At 40.7% G+C, this 17,114-nt stretch overlaps 1 protein-coding gene across 1 annotated transcript in view; it reads right to left on the bottom strand.

Annotated features, from left to right (window-relative positions):
* GRM3 (glutamate metabotropic receptor 3) overlaps positions 1-15,821 on the bottom strand; it is a gene marked incomplete at both ends in the record, with an annotated part of 103,834 nt that extends 88,013 nt beyond the window's left edge. The window contains one exon of the mRNA XM_079711945.1: positions 15,354-15,821. Within this exon, the coding sequence (XP_079568071.1) occupies positions 15,354-15,821 (468 nt within the window). The remainder of the gene's footprint in view (positions 1-15,353) is intronic.
* Positions 15,822-17,114: the final 1,293 nt, after the last annotated feature.

The following is a 17,114-nucleotide window of genomic DNA, read 5'->3' as shown; positions in this document are numbered from 1 at the left end:
TATGTTTGTGGATTTAAGTTAAAATTACACAAGTGAAGAAAGACTAAGAAAACTAGGGGAAAATATGAGGATACACATGCAAAGTTGAATGTTGCAAAAGTCCACCAGAAATCCAAAGGGGGCTAAAGTCAAAGAGGGATTATTAAGCGGTTTGCTCTCTTTATATATGAATTTAGATCTACTGGTGTAGATATATTATCTTCTTTAATCCTCATAACAATCTTATGAGGCTGATACTACCATTATCCCATTTTACAGATTGAGGGACTGAGGCACAGAGCAGCTAGGGATCCTGCTGAAGACCCCCTAGGTGATAAAGACAGGATCTGATCCCAGGCATTTGACACTATGCTCCACTTCCCACACTTATTCGATCCATTCCGTAATTCAAGCTCTTAGCCTCTGCTGTATGGGATTCCTCTCATTACAATATAGCAACGATATATTTCAAGTTATAGTATGTCTGTCTTTTTTCACTTCTCAATGCACTAACTCCTTGATTGGAGGACCATGAGCAATCATTCCTTGTTATCAAAAGTATACTTTTTCATTTGTCAGTCTATACTTTGAGATGCTTCCATAGACATTTGTTTACTGACTGACCATCTAGAGAGATAAGAACAGTTGTCTAAGAAACCAGGGGACATTTCAGCTGGGAGTTTGAAAGCTTCAGGCTATAAATATCATGATCAGGTTTGGCTTTATGATTTATGTGAGAAACACCAAGACCTTATGGCAGAGCCTGTTGTTTCCTAGGGCCTGAGAGGCCACATACAAGTTTTGCAGAAACCTTTCTGCATGTAGCGTGTACTATAGTTTTATGTTCAATGTTTAAACACCTTGGGGTATCCACTTTCTGGGTAGTTTGAATTTATTCCAGACTATGTTGTGCAATGTTTTCACTGTAACCTCTCAAGTCACAAATGTATGACTTTTTTTTTGACCCGAGGAGAAATGCTTAAGGTGCTAGGCTTGGCCAGCTACTATTATGTTTTCCAGTAGATGCTATGGTCTGAAATGAGTATTTTTGTCTCTGTCCTATTTTCGCGGTTTTAAGCTGGAGTTATTTAGGATGGCTTTCACCAGCAATAGTTGTCCACTAAACCAATGGTACATGCTGTTGAACTTCTGCTACCATTTTCCCATTATTTTCCCCTCCAAATGAACTCAACTCTATATAGTTTCTCTATATACTTATTTCCTCAAATCTATGTGCCTTTGCATGTGTTGTTCCTTGTGCTTAGAATGACCTTTACTACTTGTCTGTTCAGTGAATCCATTCAAGGGCCCCTTCTCTGAGAAACCTTCCTTGATTTGTCACTTCAGGCCAAGTTGTGTGCCCATCTTCTGAGACTCTGTCACTCCTTTATGTATTTCCCTCATGGCACTAATCAAAGTGTATGGTTACTTCTAGATCATTCACTAATTCCTCTACTGGAGTGAAAACTCTGAAAAACAGGGAATGAACATTGTTAATCTCTGTTTCCTCGATGTCTTGCAGAGTAGAGAGATGCTCCATATTGTTTGTTAAATAAGTGAGTTGATAAATGAGTTGATAGCTTGCTGCTCTTTCATGTGACCTTTCCTAATTGCAAGGATACATTTCTGTGGGAACTCCCCCACCCCCAAACTAGCTACCCACCAGCAAGCAGTGTAAAGCTCCTCTCAAACACTACCTATAAACAATATTCTGCGCAGGGTGGATCCTTCACTAATCCTTGTCAAGTTTTCACCAAAATGAGATGACACATAGACAACTGGCTTAGACCTTGAGGTAGCTGAAGCAAAGGTTTTCATACCATTAAAACCAATTTCTCCAAATTATCTCTGTGTAACTAACTAGGAATATACAAAAGGAAGTCAATATTATGCCAACTGGATCTGGCCATTGCACCAATTTCCTTTGAGCTACAAAGGTGCCTTTTTGTCTTAAGGAAGACAAACTAAGGTCTTACCGTGGAGCCTTAGTCCTCAAATCACATAGATCAAAAGTAGGAATCGTATAAACATATACCTAAGGGAAGACTTCATCAAATGAACACTTACTAAGCTCTGCTGATAAGGTAAGGTTTTTCTGGAGACAAATGCATTATGTACAAGATACGTAAGCAGCCAAACACTCAGCGCTCACATCAGTTGCTCAGTTCTTATTCTTTCTTGGGAATGTCTTTCCCATAATCAATAGCCAGCTGTGAAGTGATGCTACTGTAGGCATCCAAACCATCCTTATTCACTGTTGGGAATTTTGAGTTAAAGACCAATTTATTTGGGAGTTTTACTTCTGACATTTTTCAGCAAGTCACAGGGACTCTTTAGAATTCCAGGTGTCATGCTTCATTTCAGTGATGCTTCGATCATGAGAATAAAAGAATGTAAACTATGGGAAAGAGCTCGGGTAGTCTATTCTTTGAGGTTGTGGAAAAAGGCAATATGAATTGGAAATTTCTGAGTCACCTGTGAACTCCCACATCCTGTGGTCACTCTTCCCATTCACGTTATCCATGATGTATCCATTTTAAACATGAGCATCATGCCTTCTGTGGTGACACAGTGCCAAACATTTTTTTTTCAACAGAAGACAAAAAGGCATATGTATGTCTAGTGTCCGGTAGAAATAAGTTTCCCACTAAAGTGATTGTCCAAGAAACGTGCTATCTGCAAAGCTGAACTGTATACATTTGAAAAATAAGCCATTGCTGCTGTCCTGGGAATTAGGAGACTTGATAATAACCTCCATGGGTTTGCCTTTGCATTCGATGCTATTCCCATATCGCTTTGGGGCTGTTTTCTAAGAATAAGCCTACACCTTTAATTGTTTTATCACACATGCAGTGCTGATTGCTCTGTTTCATTCTTTTAATTAAGTGATTATATATAAGCCCAGAAGAGTGCTGTACTTTAAACCATTTGCTACCTTATAACCCATGTAATTACATAAAGCCAGTTCTAAAAGTTGTGATGGGAAGAGACCTCAGTGACCCTCCTATTCAGATTGATCAAGCGTCACTATTAGCTGTACAAAATCCCAGATTGGCTTGGATTTTAAACTGAAACTGGAGGTGATGTGTTGTTGAGAAACTGTCTGAGGAATTCAGGCTGTTCCCATCACATGAGTTATCTGCCCATAAAGGAAGCCAATCATATTGTTATTGCAGAAAGGATTAGTCACTTTTTTTTTTGACCAAACTGCCTACAGCACATCTGGGAATATTTTACATGAAAAGAGTTGACTGGAGCCCATGTTTGAAGGTCAGAGATTAATCTGGATTTAGGAAAACATGTAATGGAGGGTAGCAAATGCCAGTTTTCTCAGTTTAATCTGCAGAAGTCACTGATTCTTACATGCCATGAGCACAAAAAATGCTCTAGTCAAAGATTTACACTGCCATTCCCATTAATGGTATGACTCAGTCCTGATGATTTTGCAGGGACATTCCAGACAAAGGACTCCTTAGTAATGGCAGAAACCTTCATAAATGGCTTTCAGTAACCCTGATTTCTATCCCTCCCTTTCCTGAAATATTTGCACTCGACACCTGTGGTTTGCAACTCAGATAGGCAGACATTTTCATTTTCTTCCTTTGTGACGAAGGATTTTATGAATAGCAAGCTTAGCCATTTTGGTGTTCTCATCACTTATCACTGAGGCTGAACTGCTATGCAGACCATGTAGGATCCCTTGGATCACGTTTTTCTGGGAGACTGGCATCATCAGACATGTCAGGTTTCTCCTCGTAAGAAACGCACGTTCGACAAGGGTCTGTCTTTCTCCCTTACTAACAAGGCACCATCTCAGGAATGACTTTGCTTCCAACTAGACTTAGCAGGTACTTAGAAGAGGAACGAGATGGTATTTTGCCCACTGAATCAGCCTGTATCTGCTCTTTGCTCCTTTCCCCCCCGTGAACTAACTTTCAAGAGAAATCATGGAACTGAACTGGCTTGAATTGCAGTCTCTAACAGTAAGATCAGAAGGTGTGTGGCATATCTGGTCCAGCGTGCATTAGTGTTTACCAGTGACACCTGAAAAACGATGACTCCAAGGATAACTTGACACCAACAGACCTGTTAAAAACATATCCTTTAGTGCCTTGGATATTGATTTTTGACAATGCCTCTTGAGGATTTAACAGAGCCACAGTTGAACTAATCCATATTTTTCTGTGGCCCTGAAGTCACTTGTATAACATAATATGATAAATTTAGTCCTATCAATAAAAAGGCACTCCTATCCTTTTTGACTGTTAACCAAGGTCCAAAAGCTGTTGGGTAAGCGTGGGAAGAGCTAAGGGCTGTAGCTTAAATAAAAAAATATGATTAGTATTTATTTCTGAGGTCCTTTGCAATAATTTAGGGCAGATGGCTATATACCATATTATTTGTAGCAAATAGAACTATGTTATTCATGGTTTTCCTGTTAACTGTTCATTACTTCAACAGAACTGGCGGGTACAAAAGCAAGTAGTATAACCATTCGGTGCATAGGACTGGAATCAAACCAGCCCCTTCTCTCACTAGCTGCATGAATTTAGGCAAGTTATTTTAATTCCTGAAGCTTCAGTTTTCTTATCTGTAAAAAGGGATTCAGTAGTCTCTGGTTTATGAATTTTTTTAAGGATTAAGTGATAACACATGTGAAGCACTTAACTCACTGGCTAGCACATAGTTAATGTTCAAAAAGTGTTGGAGGTCATGAGAATGGCTAAGCCAGCAGTCATTCATTCAGCAAACTTCAAGCAGTGCTCATTATACAAGGTGCTCTTCTCAAATTTAGGTTGTCCTAAGCTGAGTAATGTATCCCCACTATCTCCTAGGAAGTTGTAGTCTCTTGGGGACAAAGAAACATCACAAGGGTAAAATTTTGAGATAAGTGTACACATACTTATACTAAAACACAGGTGAAGGAGCAAGTTCAGGTGAGTCATGGCAGGCTCCCGTGTAGAAGTAACATTTAGACTTGATCTTGAAGAGACAGTGAACAGTTATCAGGCAGAGGAAGGGAGAGGACGTTTTCAGGCAGAAAGAAGAGCACAAAGACAGAGATGGGCAAATGCACTTTTGCTTTAAGAGCAGCAAATGGTTCAATATTATCAGGGTACCCAGTGCCCTGTAGGGTTTAGCAGGGTGAGGAAAAATAGAAGGACAGTGGCTGCACTGCTAAGTTTTTTTATACACTATGCTAAAGAGTTTGAATTTTTCTTCTTTAAGAGATAAAAAAGACATTAGAATTTTTAATTAAGGGAATGACATGACCACAGTTCTGTTCTAAAAAGGCCACAGTGGATGACATCCAACTTGAAAAGAAAGAGTCAGGGAAGGGTAATCAGATGGACGACATACTCATTCTGACTCAGGCTGTGAGTTCTTGAAGGCCAGGGACCTTGTAATCCCAATAACAGTGAGTGAGTTAATAATAGAAAGGACAAGATCAGAGGTTTAAATAAAAGTTGAGTCCACTTAAAACCATTTATTTGGTTGGTGGTAATTACTCAAGTACTCATGTCTTAATTTGTTCTCCTGTTTATGTCATTACAGGTCACCTTGAATTCTTCTTGGAAAGAAGCAGGTCATAAATAATTTTCATCGTTGGAGACTATAAAAAGGCTAAAGAACTTTTAAATTCCTGGAAGCATCTCAGAAAAAAGAGCATGAAGACTTTCTTCAAGGTGGAAACAAAAACTGAGAGTCAGGTAAGTAAACTTTGATAACGGTTGAAATTCACTGGATGGCACCCACCTGTATTTATTGTCGCATTTCTTTAAATCTTATATAAACAATATTCCTTAAAACTACTATGTCGGGCCTCCCTGGTGGCGCAGTGGTTGAGAGTCCGCCTGCTGATGCAGGGGACACGGGTTCGTGCCCCGGTCTGGGAAGATCCCACATGCCGCAGAGCGGCTGGGCCCGTGAGCCATGGCCGCTGAGCCTGCGCGTCCGGAGCCTGTGCTCCGCAACGGGAGAGGCCACAACAGTGAGAGGCCTGCGTACTGCAAAAAACCCCCCAAAAAACCAAAAAAAAACCCTACTGTGTCAACATAGGTAATATGTGCTTAATTTACATGGTGGTTTTATTTCGATGGAAAGTTACTTTATTGTAGAAAAATTCTGAACAAATTGTAGATTATGTGTTCCTTCACATCTGTTTTCCACACTGGGAGAGCTTAACTGCATGGTTTGTATTCTCAGGCCTCATTGTGAACCTAATGGCAGCTACCCAGATTGGAGGCGTAGTGCTTGGGAGGGGCCGGCTAGCCCCTGGGATGTGTGCCCTGCAAATTCGACCCTATTAAGTGATGGCGAGTGTCTCAAGATGCTTTGCCATTCTGACCGCTTGGCAAGGAAATCTGGTCTGTGTTTGGAACGTAATTTTTGAAGGTGTTCTTCCTATTGTATTTTCCCCTGTGTTACAGTTCCCTCTGCGGGAATGTAAAGTCAAGGAGCTGGCATGAATCAAGCCTTTGTCACTAGTAACAGAGGGATTACCATAATATAGCAGGTGGTGATGTCAAAAATAGCGACAGCACAATTTTAGTGTTCAAAGTCCCACTGCTATCCCGCCTGGAGTAGCAACATTTACTTAGACTTTAACTGCAGGTGTTTTTGGAACATATTCTTAGATTTTCCAAGTCCACTAACTGGAAAAATACTCTGTAAGTTTTCAACTGCATTTTTCTCAGACCAGTAAAAGCACTTCTATTACATTAAATCAATGGACTTTAATTATTATAAACTGCTAAGTGTTGGCTCTTTGCATATTGAAATACTGAGCCTTGTACATATTGCTCCATTAAAAAGACACATATTTAATAGTGATTCGGAAAGAGAACTTTGTATTGTTAAAGCAAAATCACAACTTTGTTTTAACTGAACGTGTCAGCAGTCCTACGTCGATGAGCTTACTGATTAATCTGTAATCATATTATAAAACACTTGCTGATCTTTCAGGAGTGCCTGTGTCCCTTGATTTTCATCTCATGACCTCCATCACAGATGTGTGACCACCACAGAAGCTGGTTCTCAGCCATGGGCCATTCTATTGCCCTGTGGACAGTAGTCCTGAGAGTAACCTCTTGTTTTTCACGAGTAGTTTCCAAATAAACACATGACAGAAGGAGAATTAATTAAGGAATAAATTAACTCCAAAGCAAAGGAAAGGAAATAGTGCATCTTAGATAATTACATCTGGCGAGAAATTTCTACAATGAAACAGTGTTAACTGAAACATTTTTTTTCCCTTAGCTATTGTAATTTTTAATTTTTGAATTTAATTTTATTTTTTAACGTCTTTATTGGAGTATAATTGCTCTACAGTGTTGTGTTAGTTTCTGCTGTATAACAGAGTGAATCAGCTACACGTATACATATACCCCATATCCCCTCCCTCTTGCATCTCCCTCCCACCCTCCCTATCCCACCGCTGTAGGTGGTCGCAAAGCACCGAGCTGATCTCTCTGTGCTATGCGGCTGAGCAAAAGCATTTTTGAATTGCTCTTGCTGTTGCCTCTCTCTCTGTGATAAAGTCCTTGAACAGCATTGCCCTTTTTTGGAGGAGGAGAGCAGGAGCAATGGAGTTTTCAAAACGTCAGCTTGGTGAGATTGCTTTTGCGTGAAAAGTCTGGGAAGGAAATAAAAGATTCTATCAGAGATAACTGTTGAGTCGGGTTTTTCTGAAGCTTAGACTACATGAGGGGGTGAGGCAGTGTCGGAGGCAAGCTATCTGGATTTTACTGTTGTAAAGTGGTAGAAGCTTGAACTTGGCGTTTGACCTTCATGACCCTCAATTCCTCTTGGAACTACTTCTCTTGCACTGCAGATGTTAAAAGTTTAAAAAGCTAACAGATAATATCCACTAAAATCTAAAATGTTTAATTCTCATTATGTGTGGACCACTATTTTTTTTTTTTTTACTGTTTTTCATGTATTTTCTCATTTAATTCATGCAATAGCCCAGTGAAAGAGGTACTATTCATATCTCAGTGTTAGACATGAGGAGAGAGGTAATGAAGGATCAAATAAATCTGAGGTCGTCTGCATCCGGAGTTGTAATCACTGAGCTGAACTTTTTTAAGAAGGCACGGTCAAAATGTGTAGTTGTATCCGTGCTGTGATTGTTGTATTTGCAATATTAAACTCATTAAAGGCAGCTATCATTTTTACTTTTCTAGTGATAGAGACACTAAAGATAGATTGGTAAATGGATTTCTAATGCTGTCACTCTGCTTTGCTTAAGTACAGGATGATGTTTCCTTCTCTTTTGTGTTAGCTCCAAGCGTGGTATCTGGCCTAGTGGACCCTGTGCATATTCTTTATGTGGAGAGACTGCAGAGAGCTTGATTAGAGTAAGGATGGGGCTCTAACCTAATCTGGAATGGCCCTGGGTGCCCAGCTATGCTGAGTCTTGGGTAGTTGTCTCTGGGAATAGTCAGTCTAAGGGCAAGTGGAGTGGAACCCTTGCTACTCTCAGATCAAAGCACCTTTTGTGGCACGCGTGTAGGCAGTGGAGGTGGGGAGGGTGGGGGGACTTTTGTCCCACAAGCTCACTTTGCTACAGCATCTGGCTTTTGTATCAAACACAGTTTTCTGTTGTAGGAAAATGCTGATTTTTCATTTACGGTCTTCCAGACTGATCTAGAATAGGTAGGTCGTGGTTGTGATCTGCAACCCAAGATTCATTTAGGGATGCCTTCTGGACATGCAGCAGGATATCATTCTGTTAGTTCTTTCAATTCGTTCAAAAAGCATTTACTCTCAACCTGGTAGAGGCATTGTCTTCGGTGCCCTCAACACAAAGACAAAAGATGTGGTCCCCAAACTCAAGTAGCTTATAGTTAGGTGGGAAAATAGATATGCAAAGGAATAATTATGGTTAATAAGCTAGTAATGGAAGTGTGTGCTTAGGTCGTGGGCGCTTGGGCAACGTTTCTCAAAAGGGATAGGGTTTGAGCTGAGAACTGAAGGAGAGAAGGATTTGGCAAGGCCTACAAGACAGCTGAGGGACAGTGCATTCCAGGTGGAAGAAACACTGGTCTCCTTTTTAGGAAAGAATGAGCAGGTAGTACACATCGGTAGACGAGAAAGCAACTTTCCAGGGACACTTCAAAGGCAGGCTTTCCGTTCGCACGGATCTAAAAGTCTTTTTCCTCTTCACCTCTGTTCCTTTCTGCTCATTCTGTCATTCTCTCTGGTCTCCTAGGACTTATGTCATCAGCTGACTCTCCGGTCTTACACTTGTACCTGTTTTATGTATGGATTTGATATTTCCTCATTTGCTTACAGATGCCTCAGGGGCTTATAAGATGTCTACTATTTATAAATTTTTTTATTGAAGTATAGTTGATTTACAGTGTTTCAGGTGTACAGCAAAGTGATATTCTTTTTCAGATTCTTGTCCCTTGTAGGCTATTACAAGATATTAATATAGTTCCCTGTGCTATACAGTAGATCCTGTTGTTTATCTATTTTATATATAGAAGTGTGTCTCTGTTAATCCCAAACTCCTAATTTATCCCTGCCCCCACTTTCCCCTTCAGTAATCCTAAGTTTGTTTTCTGTTTTGTAATAACATTTATAAATTTTATTTTGCATGTTCTCTGCTTCACATTACCTAGAGTCTACAGAATAGTGTTCTTGCTGAACCTAAAATATATAAGCTTAATAAATGCTTATTTTCTGATGAAAAATGATTTTATGAGTGCCCTAGTTGTAATTAGTACACAGTCGAGATGCTTGATTCACCAAATTCACACAAATACTACCAAAATCAAGTGAAGTAACAATTGATTGGACTTCTTCAAATTAATCCTGATGGAAAAGAGTCTGTAATTTATTTTGCTTCGTGTTTCAGACACTGCCTTTATAATCACTCATCCTAATAGAGTATTTTGCTTGAGCGACGTATAATTATAAAAGTAAGAAATGCCCTTAAATGCAACATAGTTCAGATACTAATATGTTGCTTCGGTCTCCTCAGTTACAAGCCAGCTTTTGTTTGAATGAACTCCAGTGACCGAGGACTCATTTCCTTACATCCTCGTCCTTCAGGACTATCCTATCTTTTCTAATAACTCTTCTTTATGTTGGCCCTGAATATGCCCTGCTCTAAATCAGTGATTGTCAGAGGGAAAGGGGGATAACTTTGTAATTTGGCGGTGTATAGGAACATTATGGGATGTCACAGTTTAGGGTGCTGTTGGCATGTAGTCCAGTGGGGAGGGACCAGTGATGCTGCTAAACATCCTGCAATGCACAGGGCAGCTCCACGCACCAGGAGTATCCAGCCCAATAGTGACAATGTTGAGAAACTCTGCTCTAGGTTAAATTTGTTTATCCACAGAAAAAGCATTTTTTTTTTTTTTTCCGCGGTATGCGGCCCTCTCACTGTTGTGGTCTCTCCCGTTGCGGAGCACAGGCTCCAGACGCGCAGGCTCAGCGGCCATAGCTCACGGGACCAGCCACTCCGTGGCATGTGGGATCTTCCCGGACCGGGGCACGAACCCGTGTCCCCTGCATCGGCAGGCGGACTCTCAACCACTGCGCCATTAGGGAAGCCCAGAAAAAGCATTATTTTGCCCTCTGTAGTCTGTCTGATATTCGGACACAGCTAACCGTATGAAGCCTTTTGTAACCCCAAGTGCTTCAACTATTTTTCTGACGCTCCTATAATAAGAACAACAATTCATGTGTGACTCTTCCCCACAGCCTTTGAATTTAAAGGAGGAATGAATCCTTGAGGGAGGGCGATGTTTAATACAAATTGACCAGTACAGGTCCACTTTCACACTGTGGAATTAGGTGAAGGAGGAATAATAGAGTGGTGAGTGTCTTTTTGGGCTGTTTTTCATACCCCATGTAGAAAAAATCTGGGAAACTTACCGCAAGGGATTTAGTTTGAGTTATTCTTCTCAGAGACATGATGTGAGCAACGGGTGGCATGTCCAAATCCATGTCATGATAAATGATATAATGGCCACCTCCCAGGGTCAGGAGTTCCTGGGATGTGGCTATTGCTAAAAATTCTGAAAAAGGATCTGTTTCCCAAGCATGGGAAAGAGGTCGTAAGATCCTTTCAAGGCTCTCTTCTGCCCTTTTTATGAGCTATCTAACCCAAATACCCTTTTGTCGCTGAGGTCACTTTAACACTCTGGGACGCAACAATAACTGGGTCAATTAATGCCTGTCCTCTTGTTGCAGCTGAACTTCGCTTTGGTAAGGCAAGAAAGACGGAGGAAAATACACACCCTCTGAAAGGAGTGAGGAACATTTGGGGGAACATCTCAAGAGACATTTTTTTTGTTTTGACTGAACAACTTAGGAGCTCTAACTACAGTCTATTTGAAAGAACACAAACGTAAACATTGCTTCAAAATAGTACCACGTAGACAATTGCCTCACTAAAGCCAACCAGCCTGATTCTCTTCATGAATAAATACTACTTTCCCCCAGGTGGGTGGATTTCAGGCTTATAGAAGAGGGCAGAATACAGTCTTAAAAATGCTTTGAAAAGAAGCTTATTCACCAGAGGGGGTGAATAGACCCCACGTATATTTGCTAATAAAGAAGGATTTTGATGCTAGTTTTCATTGATTACCAAATTTAAAAATAAGTCCTGTTGCTTTAGACAAGAGACCACCACAGAGTGGTTTGTCTTACTTAATAAGAGTGTTGGGAAAATATCCCGTGTTTTCATCAATGGTGATACAGTTTAACTCAGAAAATCATTAAAAATTTCTCCTTTCATGCAGTTTTCACTATCTGCAAACTGCCTGTCGTATGAACGAATACAGCAGAGGATATCTCCTCTGCTGATTTCTAGGAGCATTCTTCTTTAGTAGGAAGATAATGAGAGAAGCAGAAACCGGAGAGAAAAGTGCCTGCTGAAGCATTCCCACCAATAAAGCTATTCAGGCCCAATGGGGAGATGATAACTTCTAAACTGAGCCAACCACAAAAGATAAGATGCACAGATTTTATCATTCTTGATAATTCTGTCTCTCAAGAGACAATTTTGTGACTGAAAACTCTGTGCTGTGGTTTGGGACTTGATGCAACAATTAGATAAGTGGAATCTTTGAAATTGTGTGGTGGATTTCGTACTAGTAGATTTTTTCTACAGTTTAACCCTCTTTTCTTCCCCCAGCTTAGTTCAAGCACAGGCACTTTCCAGTAAACATTTAGGGAGTCATAAGTAGTTTAAAATGGATGGCAGAGGTGACTGATGGGCATGGATCTTTGCGGCTACCAGCTACACACTGTCACCACGGTTACCAGAGGATCAGAATCAATCAGTCCAGGAAAAAGAGTACGTGAGTGTGAGGGGCCCCCAGAAAAATCCTCTCTTCTAAAATATCTCTCATTTGTGTACAAGAGTGTCTTAAAATCACCATTAGGAATCTATTGCTTTGGATTGCTGTTGACTATTCTCTTTTTTTTTTTAGAATTCTTATTAAAAGACATGTGTTTCACAAGGATAACACACTTAAATTCTCAGCTATATAAGAGCCCCTAAGACCTCTTCGTTCATGGTGCTTAGCTGGAAGCAAGGCCCTGTGGCGAAGGGTTCCTTGGAAGGCTGTCTGGAGATCACTGTGTAGACAGATGGCTCCACCTCCCTGCTTACTTTGGCCGAGGGGACCAGCGTGAGGTCTAATCAGAGCCTGAGCGCCTGAGGACCATGGAGCAGGGAGTGAAGCCCTCTCTCTCCTTTCTTCTCTAGCTCATCCCCTTACTTCTGTCAAGGTCTTTGCCCTCTTGCTCGCAGACATCTGCCGTATCTTTCTGATGGGTTTCCTCAGATCCAGCCTTTCATGCACACTGTGGCTCAATTAGCTTTTCTCTAGTGCAACTTTCATTCTCTCAGTCATCCTCAAAACCTTCCTAAAGGTCATTTCTTACTTTGGGAACCCCATGAATGTATTGTGAATTGTAGTCACTGTTATTTCATGATAGTACTGTACCCACAGCCAGAATTCACATTCCTCGAGGTCAAGGCTGTGTTCTCTATGACTTCAGGGGTCTCTCTAACCCCTGCAACAGGGCAGGATGTACACAGGGAGCTTTATACAGATTAACTGATGGATGAAGCCCATGGGGAACCAGCAACGATTTCATGGGGCTGCTTGGCCACGGAGTTGTTGTTAGATGTGGCTCTCCCGCTGCTTTTTCCTGTGATTTTAGGGCCATAATAGTTACTGTTTATTGAATCTGTTAGTTTTTTGGTAAGGCATTTCCCACAGATTCTCTCAGTGTAACCTTTCAACAACTTCTTCAAGTGGATGGTTTTTCCTTATTTTACAGGTAAGGTAGTAAATGATGGGGTTGGAATTCAAACCCCAGTCTTGCTGATGCCAAAACCTTTTCCATATAGCATGATAGTTTTGGTTTCTTTATTTATATTGTGGAGACAAAAGCCATATCAGCATTTGTGACTTTATAGTGATATGGACCAGATAAATGAAATAATAAGCCAGGTCCTTTGATGATTAAGAAGTGGCTTTTTCCCCTGTGAACAAGTGCAGTGTTTTAATAACCTACATTTTTTTTTAAGATAACCTGACCTCTTTTGAGGAGTTTATAGGTAATAAAAAAGTAAAATTAGATTAAAAATCTATTTGCCTAGCATAGTTTGTTAATTATTTTGGATAAATAGATATTTACACATCTGCTGTGGAGTGCTATTTACTGCATTGGGAGAAACTAAGGTCAGAAAGACATACTTGTAATTCTTTACTAGTGGTAATATTGAGTATAATATAAATATTTATAAAATGTTTGGCACTCATCTGGTGAAAGTATTATTGAAGTATGACAGATATACATATTTTAGTTCTCTCTTCTTAAATAGCAAGTTCCGTCTTACCTGATCCAAGTATAGAAACAGTGGCAAAATTAACATGATATGCTTTGAGATGTGCAGTATTTTCTATCCATCTAATGAAGTCAAAGGGTGTTTATGAAAAACCAATTATCCTAATTACTCATAATATGAGTGTGTACACTGTAGAAGGAAAGAAATTTGCAGTAGTCATTTAGAACAGCACAGAATTGCAGGTAGAATTTTAAATGCCACGAATCTCTGATATAGAAATAAGGTTATTCCAGTGCAAATAGAACCAATTTAAGTGGTTGGCGACCTATACAGACAACATGTGTGTATTATGACTTCCTTTAGTGCTTGGGGCTTTGATTATAGTCATTTGGTAGGAGGCAAAGTATTCACTATGTGACTCTTATGGACTTTTATTACTGCCACATTCACTAGGAAAATATTGAAGTGACATATAGAAATCACATAGGACAGTTGAAAGAGCCCAAAAGCACAAAAGATCTAGCTGAGTTCTAGTTCATGTGCTATCTACCAATGGGAGTTTTCCTGAAACCAGTATTTCTGGGGCTTGGGAAATTTGAGGATGATGAATTCTCAGCCCTTTTCCGCCTCTAATTCTGTGACCCTGTGAGCATTGCAAGGGTTTGACTAATACGTTTCTTCTTTCCCTAACAAAATGATGAGAACCAATTATCAGCTTTTTATCTAGTTTAAGTTATGTGCTAAATTGTTCCCTGTTTTTTTTTTCCTTTGGTAGTAGTTATCTGGCTTCTGTGCATACATTTTCAGGTTTATACCATGAGAAATTGTTTATAATTTATCTCTGAATAAAACAATGCTTGGGAAAAAATTAGTGTGGAAAAAAGTAAAGCTCAGTGATTTTGTACTTTCTTTTGCTTGATTGTATTGATGACTTCCAGTCATGACTCTGCCGTGTATCCACATCCTTTGTGATGTAATTTAGCAGCAGCACGTGTATTGTGGGTAAGCACATATTTCCCTGCTCCTTGATTCTGGGCTGAGCCTTGTGAGTTGCTTTGCCTGGAGGGATGTTCACAGCTGTGAGGCATGCAGAAGCTTGGGAGGGGTCTGTACAGTGAAATGTGCATTCTCTTGCATCTCTGTCATCACTCTGAGAAAAACATGCCCGGGCTAGCTCACTGATTCCAGGCGGAGGATAAGGGACAAACTGGGAGCAGAGCGACCTGCAGCTGAACCTATAGCCTTCATCATCTCACTCCAGCCCATCTTCAGACTTATAAACTATAATAAGCAGTAATTGTTGTTTTAAGTCAATGAATTTTGGGGTAGCTTTTTATGCTACAGTAGCTACCTGATATATCTCTAAACAATTTTCATTGCTAAAGTACTGTTCTGTCTGCAAATCTATATTATCAAAGACCCATAGCAAGGAACAATTGCATGGCTAATATCATCCATTGATGAAGCTCTTAGGATATTCTCCTCTTGTTCTCCCAAGACATAAAACCAAAGAGGTACAGTGTTTTATCAGCAGCACTGCCAATCTTACCTGTATGGAAACACTGCTGTAAGAGCCGCCAATGACCCCTGCAATGAACAGTGGGATATTTTCTTGAATGGCATAGGATCCATCCGGACACATATACTCAGCTTCATCCACTTTAGTCAAAGAAGCTCTGACAAATTCCAGTGATTGCTCTAATGCGTAGGTATCCCTCGAGCATGTATCCAAAATGTGAACCCCCAGCTTCACTCCTGGGAGCAAGTAATTGTCTTTGTTAATTTCATCAATAGCAAACAACATGGCTTCCAGGCGTTGGATCCCTCGATCTTCATTGATTCGCCCACATTCTTCAGTTCCAGTGCCTTTTTCATTAATAGGAAATAGGCCCCCTAAAACGAGGTCACCTTCTATTTTAATCTCCCTCCTCAGAAAGTTATGGTCCCCTAAAGAAAGTAAAAGTCCCTTTGAAAACAAAGCTAAAGTAAGAACTTGGAGTCTTGTCAACATCTTCATGAATCCCGTATCTGTACCTCTGGGAGATATCAGTGGATGGAGCCAATGCTGCGCGCTAGTCCTCCTCTCTCATTTCCAAACTGGATCTTTGTTCTGTCCTTCATATAAGGGAGGAACAGACTAGCAGAGGCTGTCAGCAAATTCCTAAAGAGATGATAAAAATTAAATGAACAACAATGGTAAAGAAAGCAACAGTGATTACATTGATGGTCTCCATTCAGACCTTTGGTGTGATAATGACTCAAATTACCATCTGCTAAACACACATGGACCATTGCACCAGGCACGCTTCCAACAAGTATTCTCGCCCAGTCCTTACAATACACTGTGATGTAGCTCTTAGTGGTCCCACCTCCCAGAAATGGACACTGAGGACTAATGAGATAAAGTGACCTGACAACGTGTACTTAGAAGGGAGTTGGTGTTCAGACCCTGTTTTTTCTAATGCTACGTTCACTTCACTCCCTCTTCTGAGTCATTTACTTTGCTATTGGTAGGGCAGCAACTTGCTTATGAGTCTATTCCTGTCTTTCAACTCTAAACAACTCCTTCTTACCCACTCTTCCCTTTCCATTTGGAAACAAAACAAAACACAATGGTAACTCTGTCCCTGTGTCTGCCTCTCTGCTGCCACAGCCCTGTCCTCCCTTCATAGCTGACCTCTTCACAAGGATTGTCCGCAGTATTGTCCCCACTTGCTGTCACCCCAGATGCTCTCAGTCACTGCAGCCAAGGTTCTGCCCCCACTGTTCTAACAAAATGGTTTTGGAGAAAGCGACTACCGATCTCCTAGTTTCTAATTCCTTTAACCCTTTGTAATCCTCATTTGACTTGACCTTGATTGAAATCTTAACTCTTCTCTCCAGTGTTCCGACTTCCTAGGCTTCTGTTCTCATGCTGCATGTCTGACTACATCTCAAATTCCCCGCCCCACCGCAGTCCTGGGCTACCTTAATTAGTGTTCACAGTTTCAACGACCACTTACCTGATTCCTAGGTTAATTGCCTGCTAAACAGCTCAACGGACACATCCCTCTGACCCCTCAGGGTCTACCTGTTATAAACTCCCCCTTATCTCTGTGAAGGGTTCTTTTCTGTACCCAGGCTCTGGAGCCAGAAACCTGCACAGAAGAGCCCTTCCCATTTCCACCTTTCCTATTTTCTTCCCATCAGCCACAAAGTTCTGTAGAGTCTACCTGCTAAACATCTTTCAAAGCCACCTTCTTTTTTTTTTTCTTACCCATGAAGCCAGGCTCTTGTTATCTCTAGCAGGACCATAGCAATAGATTCCGAG

The sequence above is a fragment of the Hyperoodon ampullatus genome (genome assembly GCF_949752795.1).
Source record: "Hyperoodon ampullatus genome assembly, chromosome: 9".
Classification (NCBI taxonomy): Eukaryota; Metazoa; Chordata; class Mammalia; order Artiodactyla; family Ziphiidae; genus Hyperoodon; species Hyperoodon ampullatus.
The sequence above is the reverse complement of the archived record's forward strand: the minus strand, read 5'-3'. Positions and strand labels throughout refer to the sequence as shown.